The sequence below is a fragment of the Bos mutus genome, chromosome 18, assembly GCF_027580195.1.
Source record: "Bos mutus isolate GX-2022 chromosome 18, NWIPB_WYAK_1.1, whole genome shotgun sequence".
NCBI classification, from domain to species: Eukaryota; Metazoa; Chordata; class Mammalia; order Artiodactyla; family Bovidae; genus Bos; species Bos mutus.
The window spans coordinates 1,972,642-1,992,757 of record NC_091634.1 but is presented as its reverse complement, the minus strand read 5'-3'; the positions used below and the strand labels follow the sequence as shown (position 1 = coordinate 1,992,757).

At 49.1% G+C, this 20,116-nt stretch overlaps 1 protein-coding gene across 1 annotated transcript; it reads right to left on the bottom strand.

Annotated features, from left to right (window-relative positions):
* Window positions 1-731: 731 nt before the first annotated feature.
* On the bottom strand, window positions 732-19,982 carry SMIM17 (small integral membrane protein 17). Its single transcript, XM_070387073.1, has 4 exons — window positions 17,044-19,982; window positions 9,351-9,611; window positions 7,672-7,748; window positions 732-5,089 (listed from the first exon to the last, which is right to left on the bottom strand). The coding sequence occupies exons 2-4, from the start codon at window positions 9,511-9,513 to the stop codon at window positions 4,979-4,981; spliced, it is 351 nt and encodes a 116-aa protein (XP_070243174.1). The 5' UTR covers window positions 9,514-9,611; window positions 17,044-19,982; the 3' UTR covers window positions 732-4,978.
* Window positions 19,983-20,116: the final 134 nt, after the last annotated feature.

Below are 20,116 nucleotides of genomic sequence, written 5' to 3'. Positions count from 1 at the left end.
CCATGAAATTAAAAGATGCTTGCTCCTTGGAAGAAAAGCTATTGACCAACCTAGACAGCACATTAAAAAGCAGAGACATTACTTTGCCAACAAAGGTCTGTCTAGTCAAGGCTATGGTTTTTCCAGTAGTCACATATGGATGTGAAAGTTGGACTATAGAGAAAGCTGAGAGCCAAAGTATTGATGCTTTTGACCTGTGGTGTTGGAGAAGACTCTGGAGAGTCCCTTGGACTGCAAGGAGATCCAACCAGTCCATCCTAAAGATCAGTCCTGAATATTCCATTGGAAAGACTGATGTTGAAGCTGAAACTCCAACACTTTGGCCACCTGATGCAAAGAACTGACTCATTTGAAAAGACCCTGATGCTGGGAAAGATTGCAAGCAGGGGGAGAAGGGAACGACAGAGGATGAGATGGTTGGATGGCATCATCAATGCAATGGGCATGAGTTTGAGCAAGCTCCGGAACTTGGTGAGGGACAGGGAAGCCTGGTGTGCTGCAGTCCACGGGGTTGCAAAGAGTCAGACACGACTGAGCGACTGAACTGAACTGAACTGTGCCTTGTCTGTGAACTGGGCATATGAGCTTGTGGAGAGGAGCAAATGATCAACACATGGAGACACATCTACCTCCCTGCCCACCTGCCCTCTCAGTTCCCAGCCCTATAGAGGAAACCAGGGAGGGCCTGGGAGGAGAGAATCTGTCTGCATTTTTTTTTTTTGTCCCGTCATTTTCTGCACAGGCCTTGGCACACAAGAGGTCGTGAAGAAATGCCAGGTGAATGAATGAATAAGAGAAAAACCTTCCCTTTCTAATGCAGGAGACACGGGTTCGATCCTAGTCTGGGAAGAGCCCACGGAGCAACTAAGCCCGTGGGCCACAACTGAGCCTGTGCGCTGGAGCCCATGAGCCGCGACCACTCAGCCCACGAGCTGCGACTACTTAAGCCGAGTCCCCTAGAGGTGTGCTCCACGAAAGAAGCCCCTGCAATGAGAAGCGTGAGCATAACTGGAGAGGAGCCCCTACTCACTGCAGGTAGAAAAAGCCACACAGTCATAAAGACCCAGCACAGCCAAAACGGAAAATAAACACACAGAGAGAACAGCCCTCTGCCGGCTGGTGTCCTGCAGGGTCAGGAACCGCAGTGTCTGAGTCTTGCCTGTACTCAAGGCATCACCCAGGCCACAGCACAGTAGGTCCTGATGAAGGGCTTAGCTGAAGGCCCAAGGGAGCCATGGGGGCGTCCGTGGGGAAGAACACTGCAGGCAGAGGTCCGCTCCAGAGCCAGTGCCAGTGTCCTGAGACAGGGGCCCGACGGGCTTGTCGGAAGAGCCGCAGCCCAGTGTGGCTGGAGCAGGGACGGGAACAAAAGGGAGGCATGGCGCGGTGGGGGAGGGCACAGGCGAGTCCGCATGGGGCTGGATGGCCAGGGGGAGGACTTTGCCTTTGACTTCCTGAAGTGGGTGGATTACGAACGGTCTTAATTACATTTAATGGGACCCGCCTGGCTCTTGGGTGAAGAACAGAGCATCGGGGTGCCGGTGGGGACCTCCATCATCCATGAAATGAGTGTTCTGGCACGTGACAGAGCTGAAATAAGTAACCACTGCTCTATGGTTTATCCCAGATGGCTCCGTGGTAAAGAATCCGCCCACAATGCAGGAGATGCCGGTTCCATCCCTGGGTCGGGAAGATCCCCTAGAGGAGGAAATGGCAACCCACTCCAGTATTCTTACCTGGGAAATATGGACAGAGAAGCCTGGTGGGCTACAGTCCATGGGGTTGCAAAGAGTTGGACACGACTTAGTGACTAAAACAACGACAAACCAGCTCTACATTTTTTTCTTTATAAATCCATTTTTTACCTGGACAAGTCTCCCCTTTCAACTCATTGCTTCTGTTCCAGGAATACTTGCTTGTGCATGCTAAGTCATATCTGACTCTTGACCACCCCAGGGACTGTAGCCCGCCAGGCGCCTCTGTCCACGGGATTCTCCAGGCAAGAATCCTATATCGGGCTGCCATTTCCTTCTCCAGGGGGTCTTCCTGACCTAAGGATGACACCTGCGTCTCCTGTATTGGCAGGTGGATTCCTTACCACTGTACACTTGACCTGTTTTTCCAGGAATACTGGAAACATTTTTAACACATAAAAAATAGTGATACATACTTCCTCCCTGCATACTTCTCGTAATTATCTTTCAAGACCCAGGAATCTTTTCCCAACATCTCCAAGGATATAATTGTTGAAAAAGAGATATTTCATTTTATTTTCTGCATGGGTCAACACTTTTTACAAATAACATGTTTAATACAGCTTGTATGTGCTCATTTACATTTTCAGTCATGACAGTTCATTCCAACTCTAATTGAAGCCAGTTTCATCCTGAACGTTGGTGAAAGTGAATCTATAATGAATCTCTTAGCTCGCTACATGTGCTAAGTTGCTTCAGTCATGTCCGACTCTTTGTAACCCGTAGACTGTAGCCTGCCAGGCTCCTCTGTCCATGGAATTCTCCAGGCTAGAATACTGGAGTGGGTTGACCATTTCCTTCTCCAAGGGATCTTCCCAACCCAAGAATCAAACCCGGGTCCCCTGCATTGCAGGCAGATTCTTTACCCAATGATCTATGAGGGAAGCCCTTCTTGGCTTGAGTTCATATGAAATGAGACTCTCCCATCTGCAACCAATAAAATCCTAAAGAATGGAACAGCTGAGGCATGTGTTTCTTTTACGGGCCAGTTGTGGCTTGTTGAACACAATCAGCCAGAGACAGGAATGGAGAGAGAGAGAAGCCAACACTTTATCTGCCCTAATGTCTCTAACAAACTCAAATGAGACCACTCAAAGTCCTATTAAAACAAAATGACTCAAAGAGTCTAAATACACATACACAGGAAGCTTAAACAGCAGGATGGTAATATTGACCACTATTAACAAGGTAAAATTTAAGGCAAGGGATTACATTAGTTAAAGACAATCATTTCCTATTGGGCAAAGGATTAAGAATCCGATTTTAACCAACATTTACTGCGTGCCTACTGTATACTTGGCCCTGTGCTGGGTGTTTTACACGTATTACTTAGTTGACAAAGACGTAACAGTGCTGTGTATGTTATACGCACCAAGTTACACGGCTGCTAAATACGCAAAGTATATATTAATAAAAACAGATTGACAAGTGTAATCAATACTAACAGGTTTTTACGTAGCCTTACTGGTTTTTGACATGTAGGTTTGGACAAAACTAAATAGCATGTGATTCTGAACAACGTAATTGATAAGATGAAGTTAATTAACCGACATGTAGTTTTGAATTCTACAGACAGAAAATATATATTCATCTTAAATGTCCAGGAAACATACACAGACACTGGATATGTTCTAGGCCAGGATAAAAGCTTCTTAAAAGGTTCTGAAAGCAGACATGTGATGGCCCACATTCTCCGCTCACAGTACAGTGAATCGGGAAGAAACCTCTTTTTAAATAGACCTTGTCACTGAGTTTCAAATCACTCTTTAGAAACCCTGCAATAAAATACTTAGGCAACAACAAGATAAACAAGAACACGAATTATCCAACTTTGAGATGTGGCCAAGACTATAACCAGAAGTACATTTATATTATTAAATGCACTATTACAGCAAATAGCTTTATAAAAAGAATATAAATAAATTAAGAGGTCAACTTAAAAATCGAGACAAGGAATAGAAACAACAAAAAAAATAAACCCAATACATGTTAAAGGAAAAAAAAATTATAAACTAGAGAAATAATGGACATAAACAAATCCTAATGCTGGTTCTTTAGAAAAATAATAAACTAGACAAAACTTTGACAAATCAAAGGCAGAATGGGGACAGAATAAAGAGAAGATTTTGTTTAATTATATTGGGGCTGACCAGAAATTTCATTCAAGTTTCTCTCTACCATCTTACAGAAGAACCCAAACGAACTTTTTGGCCAAGCCAAAAAATACTGTTCATAATTAAGCTAATCATCTGGAGGAAAATATTCAGTGGAATGAAGAATAGTCTAAGGGACAAAAGAATACTATAAACCATCAAAATTAATGGAGTTAAAAAGTATTAACGAGCTGAAAACAAGAGAAGAAATGGAAAAGCCATCTAAGAACACATGGAAACCTCCTTTCCATAGCTCTAGGACCTGATCCCTTTCCTGAGTTGTTTCCACACGTCAAAGAATTGATACTTCTTACGCTACGAGAAAGGGCTTCCCTGGTGGCTCAATGGTAAAGAATCTGCCTGCCAACACAGGAGACCCAGATTCGATCCCTGAGTTGGGAAGATCCCCTGGAGAAGGAAATGGCAACCCACTCCAGTAATCTTGCCTGGGAAATCCCATGGACAGAGGAGCCTGGTGGGCTACAGTCCATGAGGGTCACAAAGAGTCAGACACGACTGAGCACAGCCTAAACTACAGAACGTACTCGAAAGCACAGCAAAAGGTCAAACGTTACTCAAGTCCTTCTATGATGCGAGCTTAGCACAACACCGAAACGAAACAAAGATAGCACCAATCTTATGTAAGAAGATAGAGGCAAGGATCCTACATAAGATATCCAGGAACAGAATTCAGTATTGAAAAGCCAGGTGTGCCACCATCCTAAGAATGCAAAGGTGATTTGTAATTGAGAAATTGACTCCATTTCATTGCTCGTATGTTGCACACGTGTTCACCTTCTCTGAAGTCATGCTGCATCTTCCACTTGGTGACATCTTACATTTAAGTAGCATTCTGTTTCTCAGGAGTACACAAAATAATACGCATTTACAATAGAAGATGTCTTAAGTTCAATGAAATATAGTAATGCAGAAACGGCACATGAAAAGGTGAAACACAGAAGTCATCTCAAGGGACGTGTAAAAGGCATTTGATGATATTCAAGACCTATTCCGGATTTTTTAAACCAGGGCTCTTCCTGAGCATGACACAAACAAGAGCCGCCTTTATAGTTAAATGTGAAACATCATGGGCATCCCAGTTAAAACCAGGAACAGAAAGATCACACACACCACCAAGACTACGGTCGTTTGCTGTGGAGCTTTCGACCACTCCACGAAGCCCTGAAACAGAAACGAAGAAGAAGCATAAATATCAGCGGGGGAGGGGGCCACCATTGTCACCTGTAAGAAAGCGGGATTACGGAACTGGGAATGAGACGTGTATCAGGGATTTCCCTGGTGGTGCTCCCGATGAAGGCAGCTGAGGTTTGACCCCTGCTCAGGGAACTGGATCCCACACGCCATGACTAAGAAGCAACCAAGAATTCACACAGGCAACTAAAGATCCCACACGCCTCAACTTAGACCCAGTGCAGCCAAATAAATACACAAAAATTTAGAAAAGAAAAAGAAATAGCCTGTCCGCTGTAGAGCTGTTTTAATTAAAAACTCTGCACACACCTGGATGGGAGGGGCACTGGGGGGAGAATGGATGCGTGTCCATGTACGGTTGAGTCCCTCTGCTGTTCACCTGAAACCACCACAATGGTGTTGACCAGCTATACTTTAGTACAAAATAAAAAGCTTAAAGCTTGAGAAAAAAAAAACTAAACAGAAATAAAATAAAATCATAGGTGTGGTGTCTCTTCCTCTCTCAGATATTGAAGAATAAACCTTCTAGGACTGCACTGGTGTCAGTGGCTAAGATTCTGAGCTCCCAGTGCTGGGGGCCCCGGTTCAATCCCTGCTCAAGGAACTAGATCGCACATGCCGCAACTAAGACCTGGCATGACTAAATAAATAAATATTTTTAAGCAAGGATAGCCCTCCTGGCCCACAGAATTGCTTCCTTCTTCCCCTGAGCCATCCCACTGGGAGCGGCTCTTATTTCTACACTACCAAGGTTGGTTGTCCAGCTTGCCTTCTCCCACCTTGCATCGACAAAGCCTTTTTCTGGCTTGAGCCAGTCCAGGCTGGATTTCTGACATCTGATTGGCAGATGGGACCCTCACATGTTGCCAAGAGTGATTATACGCTTTCTTTCTAATACATAAAATAAATATGTAAATAAAAGAACCACTGTTACTATTTCACATATTGATGTCTTATGCCCCCACAAAGAAAACATTAGGTCTTCCAATGAAAGGAACGTGCTCAATCATTCTTTTTGGTTTTACTCAGAGTACTTGGATTAAAACGCAGTAAGTAATTAGTGGATGGAGGGAGGGATGGATGAGTAGGCAAAGGGGTCGATGAGAAAAGGCACATCCTTCCAACAGTCAACAAGTAGTGGATGCATGAATGGGTGAGTAGATAGATGTGTGGATAGAAGGATGGGTGAGTCGGTGTGTTGAATGGATGGAGTGATTGCATATGGATGATGAGGATGAGTGGGCACAGAGATAACTGCATATATGGACTGATGGGACGTGTGTGTGAATGAGCAGGATGGGTGGATGAATCAGAGGACAAATGAATGGAGTGTTCAATGGGTAGATGGATGAATGGATTGGTAGAAGGGTGAGTGGATGGGAGAGTTGATGGATGGGTACAGAAGTGGATGGATGACCTCAGATGGATGCATGGGTGGATGATGAATGGATGGATGGATGAATGGGTGATGGATGGATGGATGATGGACAAATGGGTGATGAATGGGTGGATAATGGATGGATGGATGAACAGGGGATGGATGGATGGATGATGATGGCTAGATGGATAATGGATGGATGGCTGGAGGGATGAATGGATGATGGATGGCTGAATAATGGATGGCTGGATGAACGGGTGATGGATGGATAGATGATGATAGCTGGATGGATAATGGATGGCTGGATGAATGGGTGATGGATGGATGGATGATGGATAAATGGGTGATGAATGGGTGGATAATGGATGGATGGATGAACGGGGGATGGATGGATGGATGGATGATGATGGCTAGATGGATAATGGATGGATGGCTGGAGGGACGAATGGATGATGGATGGCTGGATGAACAGGTGATGGATGGATAGATGATGATGGCTGGATGGATAATGGATGGCTGGATGGATGAATGGGTGATGGATGGGTGGATAATGGATGGCTGGATGAACGGGTGATGGATGGATGGATGATGATGGCTGGATGGATAATGGATGGCTGGATGGATGAATGGGTGATGGATGGGTGGATGATGATGATGGCTGGATGGATAATGGATGGATGGATGGATGAATGGGTGATGGATGGGTGGATAATGGATGGCTGGATGAACGGGTGATGGATGGATGGATGATGATGGCTGGATGGATAATGGATGGATGGATGGATGAATGGGTGATGGATGGGTGGATAATGGACGGATGGATGAATGGGTGATGGATGGATGGGTGGAATGGGTATATGGATGAGTAGGCAGATGAAAGCTTGGGTGAATAAATGAGAGGACAGAGGAATGAATGGTTAAGTCATGAAGCATTTATGAGTGAAGGGTTGGAGGGTATACATGGATGGAGTTACACCCACCACCTGATACCCTCCACTCCACATCTGACGACTATGGAACATGTCCTGTTTCCCACCAGAGACCTCGTGGGGCTCACATCCCCAGACAGACTTTCGTGGGGCCTAGAAATTCCAGGCTGAGGAAGGGAGTGTGACAGTCCACTAAGAACTGCAGAGAGGGGTCTCATCAAAAGAGGAAGGAATCCCCAGCTCACCTGGGAGTCCTCGGACTCATCATCTTCCTCCACCGAGCTCCACTCCTGGGGAACCATAGTCTTGGGAGAAGGTAGATCTGGGCGAGGGCAGGAATGGAGGAGAAAGGAGTCATGAGTGAGCGAGCAGGCCAGCTGGATGGGTGCTGCTTTCTTCCCACCCACTGCACCTGTCCTGCTAATGTCCCAGCACACACAAAGACACACACAGACACCCACAGTCACACAGACACACACTGTCCTGCTGATGTCCTAACACACACAAAGACACACACAGTCACACAGACACAGACACAGTCACACAGACACACACAGTCACACAGACACCCACAGTTACACAGACACACACAGTCACACACAGACACCCACAGACACACAGACACACACTGTCCTGCTGATATCCTAACACACACAAAGACACACACAGACACACACAGACACACAGACACAGTCACACAGACACACACTGTCCTGCTGATGTCCCAGCACACACAAAGACACACACAGACACACACAGTCACACAGACACACACTGTCCTGCTGATGTCCTAACACACACAAAGACACACACAGTCACACAGACACAGACACACAGACACATACCACATACACACAGACACACACAGACACACACACACACATACACAGTGCATGTACGTGGTTCAGATGGGGTGGAGAGAAGAAGAGACCTGAGCTCTGATCCCATTTCTGCACTAACTACCCAGGAGACTTGAACGGAGTCACCTGACATGACTCACCACCTGAGCCTCTATTCTACTGCCTGGTAAATGGGTACAATAGTTCCTTTTCTACAGCCCTCTGGCAAAAACTGAGGGAGCAGAAGAAAAAGCCACAGAGTTAAGCCAGGAGGATGGAGGCTTCCCCAGCTTCCAGCCACCAGTGAAGGAATCTCCCCATATTCGAATCTCAGCATTCTTGTCACCGCTAAACTGGAGAGAACCAGGGGTGGAACCAAAGATGGGTATTTCCCACTCTTTTGCACCCAGGTCCTGCCAGGAACCCCAAACCTCCTCCTCGCTGCTGGAAGTGATGTTTGTTCCCCATACCTTGGTCGAGGGCCTGGTTATCTCCTGGGGAAGAAGGAAGAACCCTTTCCTGGTAGAAGGTTCAGCCGTCATTCTGCTATGGGGGTGCTGTACGGGTTGTCCCCATCTCAGCAAATGACACCACTCTCTGCACACCCAAGAGCTGCTAGGTTGCCAGGAGAGGCTGAAAAAGTGCCTGTGACCTGGGGTCTTCCATATCTTGTTTGTCCTAAGAACCCTTCAACCACCCTGATGAGAAATAGCCTGAACAAGCCTGCTGGAGACACATGGCCATAAGTCAGCACCATCCAACCATCCAGACACCCCAGTAAGGCCATCTCACATGAACCAGCTGCCTCTCGATCCACTGCGGCTGCACAGTGGGAGCAAACACAGGCAAGGGCAGCAGGACTATCCCCTGAGGCCGCATGCATTGCCAACCCGCAGAATCGTCGACAGATAATGACTGGCTTTAAGCCACTCGGTTTTGGGCTGACTTGTTACACAGCAGAAAGCCGACTGACACAAGGTTTCATTTAGAAATGTGCCGAATGGAGCAGCAGGATGAAGTCCCCTTTCCCCAGGCTCTGCCATGGCCTCTGCCACCCCCACCTCCCACGGGACCCCGGCCCTCACCTTTCTCATCGCTGCCGCAGCCGGAGGCCCCAACCTCCACAGCCACCCAGTCCTTGGCGAAGGCGGCACGCTTCTCCCAGGCCTTGTTCTCCCGAGGCAGCAGCGTCTTTGCCCTCTCAGGCTCCAGCAGCCCCCGGACCTGCTCAGGTCTGAGACTCTGCATCTCTTCAGAACGTGGAACTTGAAAGACAGGCTACTTGTCCTCCCCCTGTTCCAGGGTCCTGCTGAGCTCCCCAGGGAGCAGGAGTTGGGACCTGAGGACTGAGAGACATTCAGTCACTCAACAAATATTCAGAGTGCCAGCCCTGTGCCAGGACAACTCCTGGGCGCCAGAGAAACAGGATGAGAAGATCAGATATTCACAGAGTGCCAGCCCTGTGCCAGGACAACTCCTGGGCGCCAGAGAAACAGGGTGAGAAGATTAGATAGCATCAGCAGCTAGTGGACATGAATCTCAGCAAACTCCGGAAGATAGTGAAGGACAGGGGAGACTGGTGGGCTGCAGTCCATGGGGTCGCAAAGAGTCAGACACGACTGAGCGACCGAATAGCAACCACAGAGACACAGCGCTGAGCGGAACAGAGTTCCCCTCTTGGGACTCGCTCTCTAGTGGCGGGAAGTGGGGCAGACAGACAATATGTCAAATGATGACAAATGCTCTAGAGACGAATAAAACAAGAAGGGAAATAAGGAGTTTAGAGAGGATGGCCAGAGGGTGGTTCAGGCAAGTGTGCACACAAACACTCCACACACACACTCCACAACCAAAGCACAGACCCAGAAGCTTTTAGGAAAAGAGAGTACCCCACCCCCTGTAACCCCTCTGGCTGCAAAAAGAAGGACCCCAGTCTTCCCTCGAGCCCCCTGCAGCATTGACTTTCTCCTCTGTGATCATTAAGAAGGAGGAGGAGTATCTGACAGACAAGGATTTAAAAAATCTAATTTAGAGACTTCCGTGGAGGTCCAGTGGCTAAGATTCCAAGGACCCAACACAGGGGACCTGGCTTCCATCCCTGGTCAGGGAACTGACCCACACGCCACAACTAAAGATCCCGCATGCCGCAAACCCTGAGTGCTGTAACTAAGGCCCGGCATAGCCAAAAATAAATAAATAAATACTTTAAAATGATACGTTCTTTAATACTCTCATTTTATATCTTGTCAACTTGACAAGTGACAGCCTCCTGAATTTCAAGTTGGCAAGATATAAAATGAGAGTGTGAAAGACTATTTCATTTTAAATCAGATTTTTTTTTCTTGTCTCCTCCACCCCCCGCCCCCTCACCTGCATTCTCTCGACTTCCCATGCCTTCTCACCCTTCAGCTAAAACACAGGTTAATTACAGCTCATATTAAAGCCAAAATACAATGTCAGCAAGGACCTACTGAACAGCACAGGGGACTCAACTCAGTGCTCTGCAACAACCTCAGTGGGAAAAGAGTAGCTGCAAGTGCAAGTGTGACGACTCACTTCCCTGAAGACCTGAAACGAACTCGATACTGCGAACCAGCCGCACCCCAATGTGAAATAAAAATTAAACGGCCCAAGGCAATAAACGCTACTCCCTTCTGGGGCTGTCTCACTACTTTTCCGCCAAGGCCAGTTTTTGCTTTTGTTTTCTTGGGAAACGTTGTCTGTGCTCACAGCCTCCTCTCCGCACCCCCTCCACACTCCCCAGCCCACAACACAGTTGCAAACGGGCAGCCCCAGGGTCTAACCTAGCCCCACCACCTGTGCGGTTGGCTTACATGATGTCTTCCTTTCAAGGGTTTGAAATAATTATTGGCATTTTAAAATGCGGACGATGTCAACTGAAAATACAGATTTCCAGTGTTTCCTCAAGAAATCAAAAGATGGGGGCCACTGGGCCCGCGTCTTCACGGGTAAACAGTGGCTGGGAGGAAGGGGCGGCTTGTCCACACAGAGCCCTGCAGCGCGCCTTTGCCGCAACTCCACTCCATTTCCTCTCGCTGCGCACGCCTCCGTTGAGACCTCTTCATGTTTTCCTTACAACAGAGAATTTCTTGGACCTGTATTTCATTTTCACTTTCAGAAGAGTCAAAGTAAAAGACAGAAGGAGGAAGGGGGCTCTCGATTTATTTTTTTACACTCAGCCTGTTTGTATTATCTGCTGGACTGCATGCGGGATCTTAGTTCCTCCATCAGGGGTCGCACCTGTGCCCTCTGTATTGGGAACAGTCTTAACCACTGAACCACCAGGAAGGCCCTGTACTCTTTTTCTAAATGCTTATCCAGGAGTATACTCAGTGGGTTACATTATGCAAGGTGGTTAATACATGCAACGTCCTAGAACAAGAACATAAAACCGGCTTTAGCCTCTCGAGGTAAATGATCACCCATCAAGTAGTTAACCGTGTGTTTTAGCTGAGGGGTAAGAAGGCGTGGGAAGTGGAGAGAATGCAGGTGAGGGGGCGGGGGATGGAGGAGACAAGAGTCCCCCAACCCAAGTCAGAAGATGCAGAACCCGATTCATGGAGGAGGGAGGAGGGGCACAGGACAGAGAGAAATGTGCGGGTGTGACAGGGGTGTGTGTGTGTGAGTTCACACCTAAGAGCCTCAACTATTGTCTTATCATAGTAACGGGTCATCCTCTGAGAAGGACGGACCATGACGCTATTGCAACCAAACTGGCTCTGCCATTGGCTGTAGTCGGTGTATAAGACAATAGTGTCATCTTTATTGCTGTAATGTGTTAAGCATTATATACTAGGTAGTATCTAGTTTGTTTCAGGTGGAAAGTATTGAGTTTCCATTTTGAAGGTGTTTGGACTAAACAATAAACTATGGATGTCTGAAAGAAGGAGGAGGAGGACGAAGACGCAGTAACCACTACCTCCACCACAGTAAAGTAACACTGCAACCGCCGCTTCCCGGCGCACGCCGGGGTCAGGCACTGCGGAGAACTCCGCGTCTTCCTGTAACCTAATCCTCGCCGCCGGCCACTCTCCGCGGCAGCTACTGTCACAAGTCTGTTGTGTTACAGACTGGGAAGGCCCTTGAACAAAGGCACGCAGCTAACGGGAGCCAGGCAGGGACCCTAAACCCGACCGACTCCAGCGCGCGTGCTCCTCGCCCGTGCAGGTGGTACACACGTGCCCAGGCAGACACACGCCACACACATGCTCGAGGGCGCACGCGCGGGCACACAGGTGCGACGCGGTTAACACGCGGGTCCCGCGAGCTCAGACACCTGACCCCCGCCAGACCGGAGCACCCGCGCACGCAGCTGACGCGCCAGGCAGGCAGGGCGGTTCCCGGTTCCTCGCACAGAGGCTAAAAACCTCGTGCGACCCGTAGGAGGCGGGCAGACAGGGCGGGACGGAGAAACCGGGCGAACTGCAGCCCTAGCCCAGCCCATTGCCACTCGAGGGACGGGGACACTCCCTCCACCCGAGACCCACACCCCCTGGGGCGCCTTTTCTTCCTCCCCCAGTGCGCATTCCCACGTGCACGCATCCACGCTCACACGCGCGCGTCCCCGGCCCGCCGTCCGAGCCCCCAGCCCCTTTTCCCTGCCCCGCTCCTGCCCGCGGGGTCCCTCGGAGGACTCACCCTCCCCAAACACACCCTGTCCAGGGCCGCAGACCTGGCGCCGCAGGGACCGCGGCTGCGCAGACGCGGAGGCTGCGGGAGGGAGATGGGGAAGTTGGAGAGCAAGCGGCCTTCTCCCCTCCAGCCCCCACCTCCCGGGGAGCCAGCGCCTGCAGGGACAGGGGAGGAGAGCAGAGGGGCGACGGTGACCACGTGTCAGCAGTGTGGCTGTGGGGCTGCGCACGCGGTGAGCCGGGGCCAGAGTGGAACGAGCCTCCCAGCCCCGGCCGGATGGGCACGTCCCTGGCTGCGGACGCCCACGGAGACCAGCAACTTCCCAGGCCTCTTGGTGGTTCCTAGTCTACAACCAGCACCCGGGGTAGGGGGAGGCGGGAGGAGACGGGGCAGGGGTGTGACGGTGCGGGGACCCTGAGGCCAGACCGCCTCCCGTCAGAGCCTGCTTTGCCACTAGCTTGTCCTCGGGGGTCACTTGTCACTTTTGTGCCTCAGTTTCCCATTCTGTTAAGTGGGAAGAACCGCTTACCACCTGCCAGCACTGCTCTGAAGGTAAAAAGTAAAGAATGTATATACTCCACTTAACAGCTATTAGCTGTGGTTGCTAAGTTGCTCAGTCATGTCTGACTCCTTGCGACCCCATGGACTGTGGCCCACCAGGCTTCTCTGTCCATGGGGTTTCCCAGGGAGGAATACTGGAGTGGGTTACCGTTTCTTTCATCAGGGGCTCTTCCCAACTCAGGGATCGAACCCTAGTCTCCTGCATTGGCAAGCGGATTCTTTACCACTGAGCCACCAGGGAAGCCCCTATTAGCTGTTAGCTGCTATTATTATCAACAGTACAATACAATGAACTCTGCCAAATCGCTCTCCTGGAGGCTATATCAAAACTTAAAATTTTCGACAAAGTCATAGTTGGGGAAGGGTGGAAATAGTCTTCCTTTACAGTCTTATTTTCTTTTTTTAAAAATTGTTTACTTATTTGGCTGCACCAGGTCTGAGTTGTGGCGTACAAACTCTTGGAATAGCCCCTGCTTGCCACAACGAGAGAAAACCCGTGCAGGAGTGAAGACCCAGCACAGCCAAACCAATTAAAAACAAAGCCAAAAAAAACTTGGGCCAGCACATATGACCACCGTTCTGGCAGAAGTCGAGTGCTGTTGACATCTCTTCAGGGCTCCATGACTAGCTGAAAATTCATTCATTCATTCATTCGACAAATAATTATAAACAGCTGCTATGTGCTACATGCTTGTTTTGGGTGACCAAGCCAGTCAAGATATATGGCTTAATAAAGTTTACAGGCTAGTAATGATGTTAGACAAAAGGCAATAAAAAAATACAAAATATAGTTTGTGCTAATTCTATGAAGTATGCGATGTAATCAATGTGATAGTAATGGTGAGGTCATTTTAGATGGGAGTTGCTTTTTTGGCCACACTTCAAGGCACGGGGATCTTAGCTTTCTGACCAGGGATCAAACCTGCGCCCCCTGCAGTGGACATGTGGAATCTAGAGAAGCCCCGGAGGTGATCTTTTTTTAAGCAGAGGCGGCATTTTGAGCTTAATCCTGAAAGGTGGAAAGGAGCCAGTTATGCAAGAATTTGTGGCAGGGAGGATAGCATGCACAAAGGGCCAGAGGGACAACAGGGAGGCCAGTGGGACCAGAGTGGTCAGGCAAGGAAGAGAGTGGTGGGGGATAGTGTCAGAGAGGCATCCAGGGTTTTGAAAGCCACAGTAACATCTTTGAATGTTGTTGTAGGTGTGCTGAGAATCCATGGAAGGGTGTGATATAATATAATTTAAAATGTCAAAGATCACTAAAACTATTATACAAGAAATGATATAGAAGGGGCTATAGGTTTGGTGACTTCCCAAGGTGGCGCAGTGGTAAAGAACCCAGCTGCCAGTAAGAGACGTGGGTTCCATCCCTGGGTAGGGAAGATCCCCTGGAGGAGGAAATGACAACCCACTCCAGTATTCTTGCCTGGAGAATTCTATAGACAGAGGAGCCTGGCAGGCTACAGTCCATGGGGGCACGAAGAGTTGGACAAGACTGAGCACTCACTGGTAAACCAGGTGAGAAACGATGGAGTGAGGTGGTGACAGTGTATGTGGAAAACAGTGGACAGATTCAATGAATAGTTTAGAGTTAAAGCTGAGAGTCCTCGAGCATGGGTGGGATGAGAGAAGAGGAAGGACTTTTGAGCTTTGAACCTGGCCAGTTGAGTGCCCTGTGGTGCACTAAGTAGGATCATATTTTTGTGTGTGTGTGGAGAAAATCCAAAATTCCGTTTGGTGCATGTTAAGTGTTCAATGCCTGAGTTTCTGAGATCAGCACCAGGATAGACTGGATTACTCAGATATCAGCATTCAAGGACCCTGCGGGTGAGGGTTGGGCGCGGGCTCAAAACTCTGCTCAAAAAGGATCCAGCAGGGTTAGGGTGGTGCTGATTCAGTCGCTAAGTCATCTCTGATTCTAGAACCCCATGGACTGCAGCCCACCAGGCTCTTCTGTCCATGGAATTCTCCGGGCAAGAACACTGGAGTAGGTTGCCATTTCCTTCTCAGGGGATCTTCCCGACCCAGGGATCGAACCCTGGTCTCTTGCAATGCAGGAGGATTCTTTACGGCTAAACCACCAGGAAGTTCTGCATCGCAGAGGCCAATGGGGAAAGTAGGTTTCCTGCTCTGTCCGTGGTGCTGAAACCTTTCAGGTGGATCTGTCCGTGGTGCTGAACCCGCTGCGCTGTCCGTAGTACTGAACCTCTAGGCAAACGAGCTGGAGATTTTCTCCTCCTCCTCCCTCCCTCCCTCCCTCCTTCTCTGTCACTTTTCAAAGTACCCATCCTCGTGACCCTGCTGGTGCCTGGAAATAAAGCTCTCTGGGCTCTGGGGAGTGTGGGATGAATGCAAAAGAGCGAAAAACAAACGAAGAAACTGCAGAGTCATTTTGGTTCTTAGGACGGCAGGACCTGTCTACTACTTACTGGAATTACTAACACAAAGTTTCCAAAGCATCTGTGAGAGAGAAATGTACAAATGTATACAAAGGAAAACAAGGGAAAGATGTGCCAGGACTCAGGTTGTTGGTTACGTTGGATTGGGGGCAGCAGGGATATGAGATGGGGAATACTCGATGAGTATATGTGTGTGTGCGTGTGTGTGTGTGTGCACGAGCATGCGCGTGCACTCAGTTGCTAAGTCGTGTCTGATTCTTTGTGACACCATGGACCGTAGCCTGTCAAGCTCCTCTGTTCATGGGATTTCCCAGGCAAGAATACTGGAGTAGGTTACCATTTCCTTCTCCAGGGGATCTTCCAGACCCAGGGATCGAAGCCATATCTTCTGCACTGCAGGTGGGTTCTTTACTACTGAGCCATCAGGAAACCCCTACATATGTAACTTACTGATGAGGCTTCGTTTTGATCTTGTGAGGTGGGAACTGCGAGAAGGATATTATTGTAATTTATATAAATACATCACGGCTATATTTTATGCTACCTTGAATTATAAACATTTGAAATCAGGACCTTTTTAGTGGCACTTTTTGAAATGACAAGAAGCCTTTTGCAATTAAAAAAAAACTCAAAAATCCATACTTGCAAATGATTGTGTAAACTGTGTTATGCTTGTATCATTTTAGTTGGTGAATAAATGTGCCAACCATCTTTCATTAGGATTAGACTCAAATTATGTGGGATCTGAATTGGGTAAAATTAAAAAAAATTTTTTTTGCCCATGCCACAGGGCATGTGGGATCTTAGTTCCCTGACCATGCCCCCTGCATTGGAAGCATGGAGTCTTAACCACTGGACCATTAGGGAAGACCCGAAAACCTACTACTTTTGTTAAAACGATTAACAAAGTCAAAAAGTTCATGACAGATCATCAAATCTCTCTCTCTTCTTTTTTGACTGCGATATCTCAGTTCCCCAACCAGGGATTGAGTCTTTGCCAACTGCAGTGGAAGCATGGAATCTTAACCACTGGACCACCACCGAAGTCCCAAGACCCTCAAATCTCAGCATGGCAAAACTCAGAGATAAAGTTGGTTTTGCTTGAATTCCAGGTTTACAGGAAGCGTTTTCTTATTTGGGGATCAGGGGCAAGGGTTCAACTAACCTTTCTTCCTGACTGTGGCATGCCGTGGCAGGGTCTGGGCAGGGCTGGTTTCTCCAGAGGTCTCTCTCCTTGGCTTGCAGATGGTGCTCCTCTTGTGGCCTCTTCACGTGACTGTCGCTCTGCCTACGTGTGGCCTCATGTTTCTCTTTCAGAAGGACACAAGTCCTTGTTTTAGCACCCAGCCATATGACCTCATAGAGTCCTATTTATCTTTAATGCAGTCACGTTCTGAAGTCACTGGGTGTTAAGGTCTCAGCATTCGAATTTCAGGGGAACATGTGCAATCTACAACATCCCCAAACGGCTAGAAACTGAGCCTTTTATAACTGGGGCTGCTCTCTCCCTGGTACTGGCGAGCATGAGCACTCACTTTGCATTTTGGGGTGCAGGGGAGACAGCGACCCCTCCTCCCCCCATCCCCACTTCACTTTCCTTCCTTCCTCCTGCTGAGTCGGTCCTGCCAGAGATCGCATTTCCCACTTGCAACCAGGAGGAGGCGTGAACCCCTCCAGTGGGAGGTGCTGAGACTGCTGTATCCAGGAAAGCCTGAGCCTAGGCCAGCTGCCCTTCACTCAGCCACTGCCTGTATGCCGACCCCCAGGGCGTCTACAGAAGCCGGGGTCTGGAGGTGAGTGGTGGGGGTGGGGACTGACTACACGATCTGCCTGGACAGGCCATCAAATGCAGCTCGAGGGATGGTCATCTCCACTTTGTCCTGGATGTGCCCCTGAACAACATCTCCCAGCCGCCACGTAGGTCTGAGGGGAGCCAGCTGTGAACCACGAGGCACGTGAGGGGACACACTGGGCCGCTTCTCCTCCAGGTGCTGAGATGTGGATCAGATTCACCTCCTCCAGGCTGGAATGCTTGTGGGCTGGCAGCCGGCTCTGACCAGACCTGCGTCCCCAAGGATGGAGGTCCCAAATGACCACAAGAAGTGGGACTGCATGGGTGTTTTGGTCTGAAACAGAGGTGAGGGAGCAGAAGAGAGACAGAGTGCGAGGGGAGGGGCTCTGCTGTCTGCAGCTCTGTGTTGCTGGGACCTGCTGCTTAGCTGCGCCTGACTGCCCTATTATCGACTCCGGAGATACCCACTCATTGAGTTGCTCAGTTATGTCCTATTCCTCTGCGACCCCACAGACTATAGCCCGCCAGGCTCCTCTGTCCATGGGGTTCTCCAGGCAAGAATACTGGAGTGGGTTGCCTTTACTTCCTCCAGGGGATCTTCCCGACCCAGGGATCGAACTTGTGTCTCCTAAATTGGCAGGAGGGTTCTTTACCGCTGAGCCAGGTGGGAAGCCCAGAGACACCCATTACCCCCATTTTAAAGTACAGTGAACCATGGCACAGAGGGCTACAAGGAGCCTGCTGAGTCACGGCTGGTGCTCACCCACCTGTGTCCACCAAGGGCTCACACTTGCCCTGGGGGTCAGGTCACTCTCCTGGCCACACACCACCCCCCAGCCCTGAGCAGGAAACCTGGTCATGTGACATCTGGTCTTGCTGATGGAGACCAAAGTCAGAGCAAAGACATGTGACCTGGAGCCTCTTGGGCTCCACCCCCTTCCCGGGGTCAAGAGAGCCCAGAGGACAGACAGGACTGAGGGCCCTCCCGGTGATCGCAGCAGTGAGAGGGCTTCCCAAAGAAAATGTCAGAACAGACATTTGTTGTGCAGCAGAACCCCACGGTCATGACAAAAGTCAGAGGGGCCATCCGACTTTAAATGTTAGCCTCCAGCAGCATGATGACCTTGGGGCTGGCTTCCACAAGTCACCCGCTTCTCCCTGACTGGGACCTGGGTGAACCGACCCCGGTGGCTTCAGGCTGATCTGGGCAGTCACTCCTACTCATCCCCCTTCCCCAGCTACTACTTTGGGGATGAGGGCGAGACCCAGATCTAAACCAAGCAGCGCATGGCATTCCTCTCCTCAGAACAATCAGTTCCTGGTGAGTACAACCGGAAGAAACTTAAGTGTTGTTGCTGTTTTGCCAATGGCTGGAAGAGGCCTGTCTCCAACTGGATGTTTCTGAGGAAATGTGTCAAGAGGAGCTGTTGGAAACCACACGAAGCCATGAGGGAAGCCAGTCTGAGGACGAGGCCAGTGGGTGAAGGGAGTCAGAGCCATGGCTCTGATGCATGGTGCCTGGATCAAGCCCACCCTGATGCCCACACCCTGCCAGACATTCAAAAACTATTCATGTTTATACATGGCTGAGCGGCTGCTCTTTTGACCTGCAACACGAAGTGCACTTACTGATATGCAAAAAGTGAAAGTGAAAGTTCCTCAGTCGTGTCCAACTCTTTGTGACCCCATGGACATACAGTCCATGGAATTCTCTAAGCTAGAATACCGGAGTGGGTACCTTTCCCCTCTCCAGGGGATCTTTCCAACCCAGGGATCGAACCCAGGTCTCCCACATTGCAGGCGGATTCTTTAAAAGCTGAGCCACAAGGGAAGCCCAAGAATACTGCAGTGGGTAGCCTATCCCTTCTCCAGCAGATCTAAGTGGTTGCTTATAATGAATTATTTATTCTTCATGAACACTGTCGTCAGGAAGTGTGCGACATTCAGACACACCAGAACATTTGTGACCAGTAGCACTGAACATTAAAATAACAAAGTGGTGGAAAAGGCCCTGGTATTCCCTGGAGGGCTAGTGGTTAGGGCTCTGGGTTTTCACTGCCCTAACCTGGGTTCGGTCTTTGCTTGGGGAACTGAGATCCTGCAAGCCTGCAGCAAAACCAACCAAACAAACAAATAAACAACCCCAAACCAACCAACCAAACAAAAAAGGCCCCAGAAAGAGGAGACTCGGGGAACTCTATGTGTACACAAAGCTTCAGGTCAAGCTGAGGACATTCCTTCAAGTTTAACTGCAAAAACAACTATGAAAAGAGACTCCAGCGCACAAGCTTATTGACTCCAGTAAGCATTTAACCCTGAATATTAGGCTGCTGCTGCTCGCTCCCCCACCTTCTCCCACCAGCACTGAAACCGACTTTGACTGAACACACGGTCCCCGTTTCTTTCTCGTCTGATGACTTTTTAAAATGACGTTGAACTTCCTTCG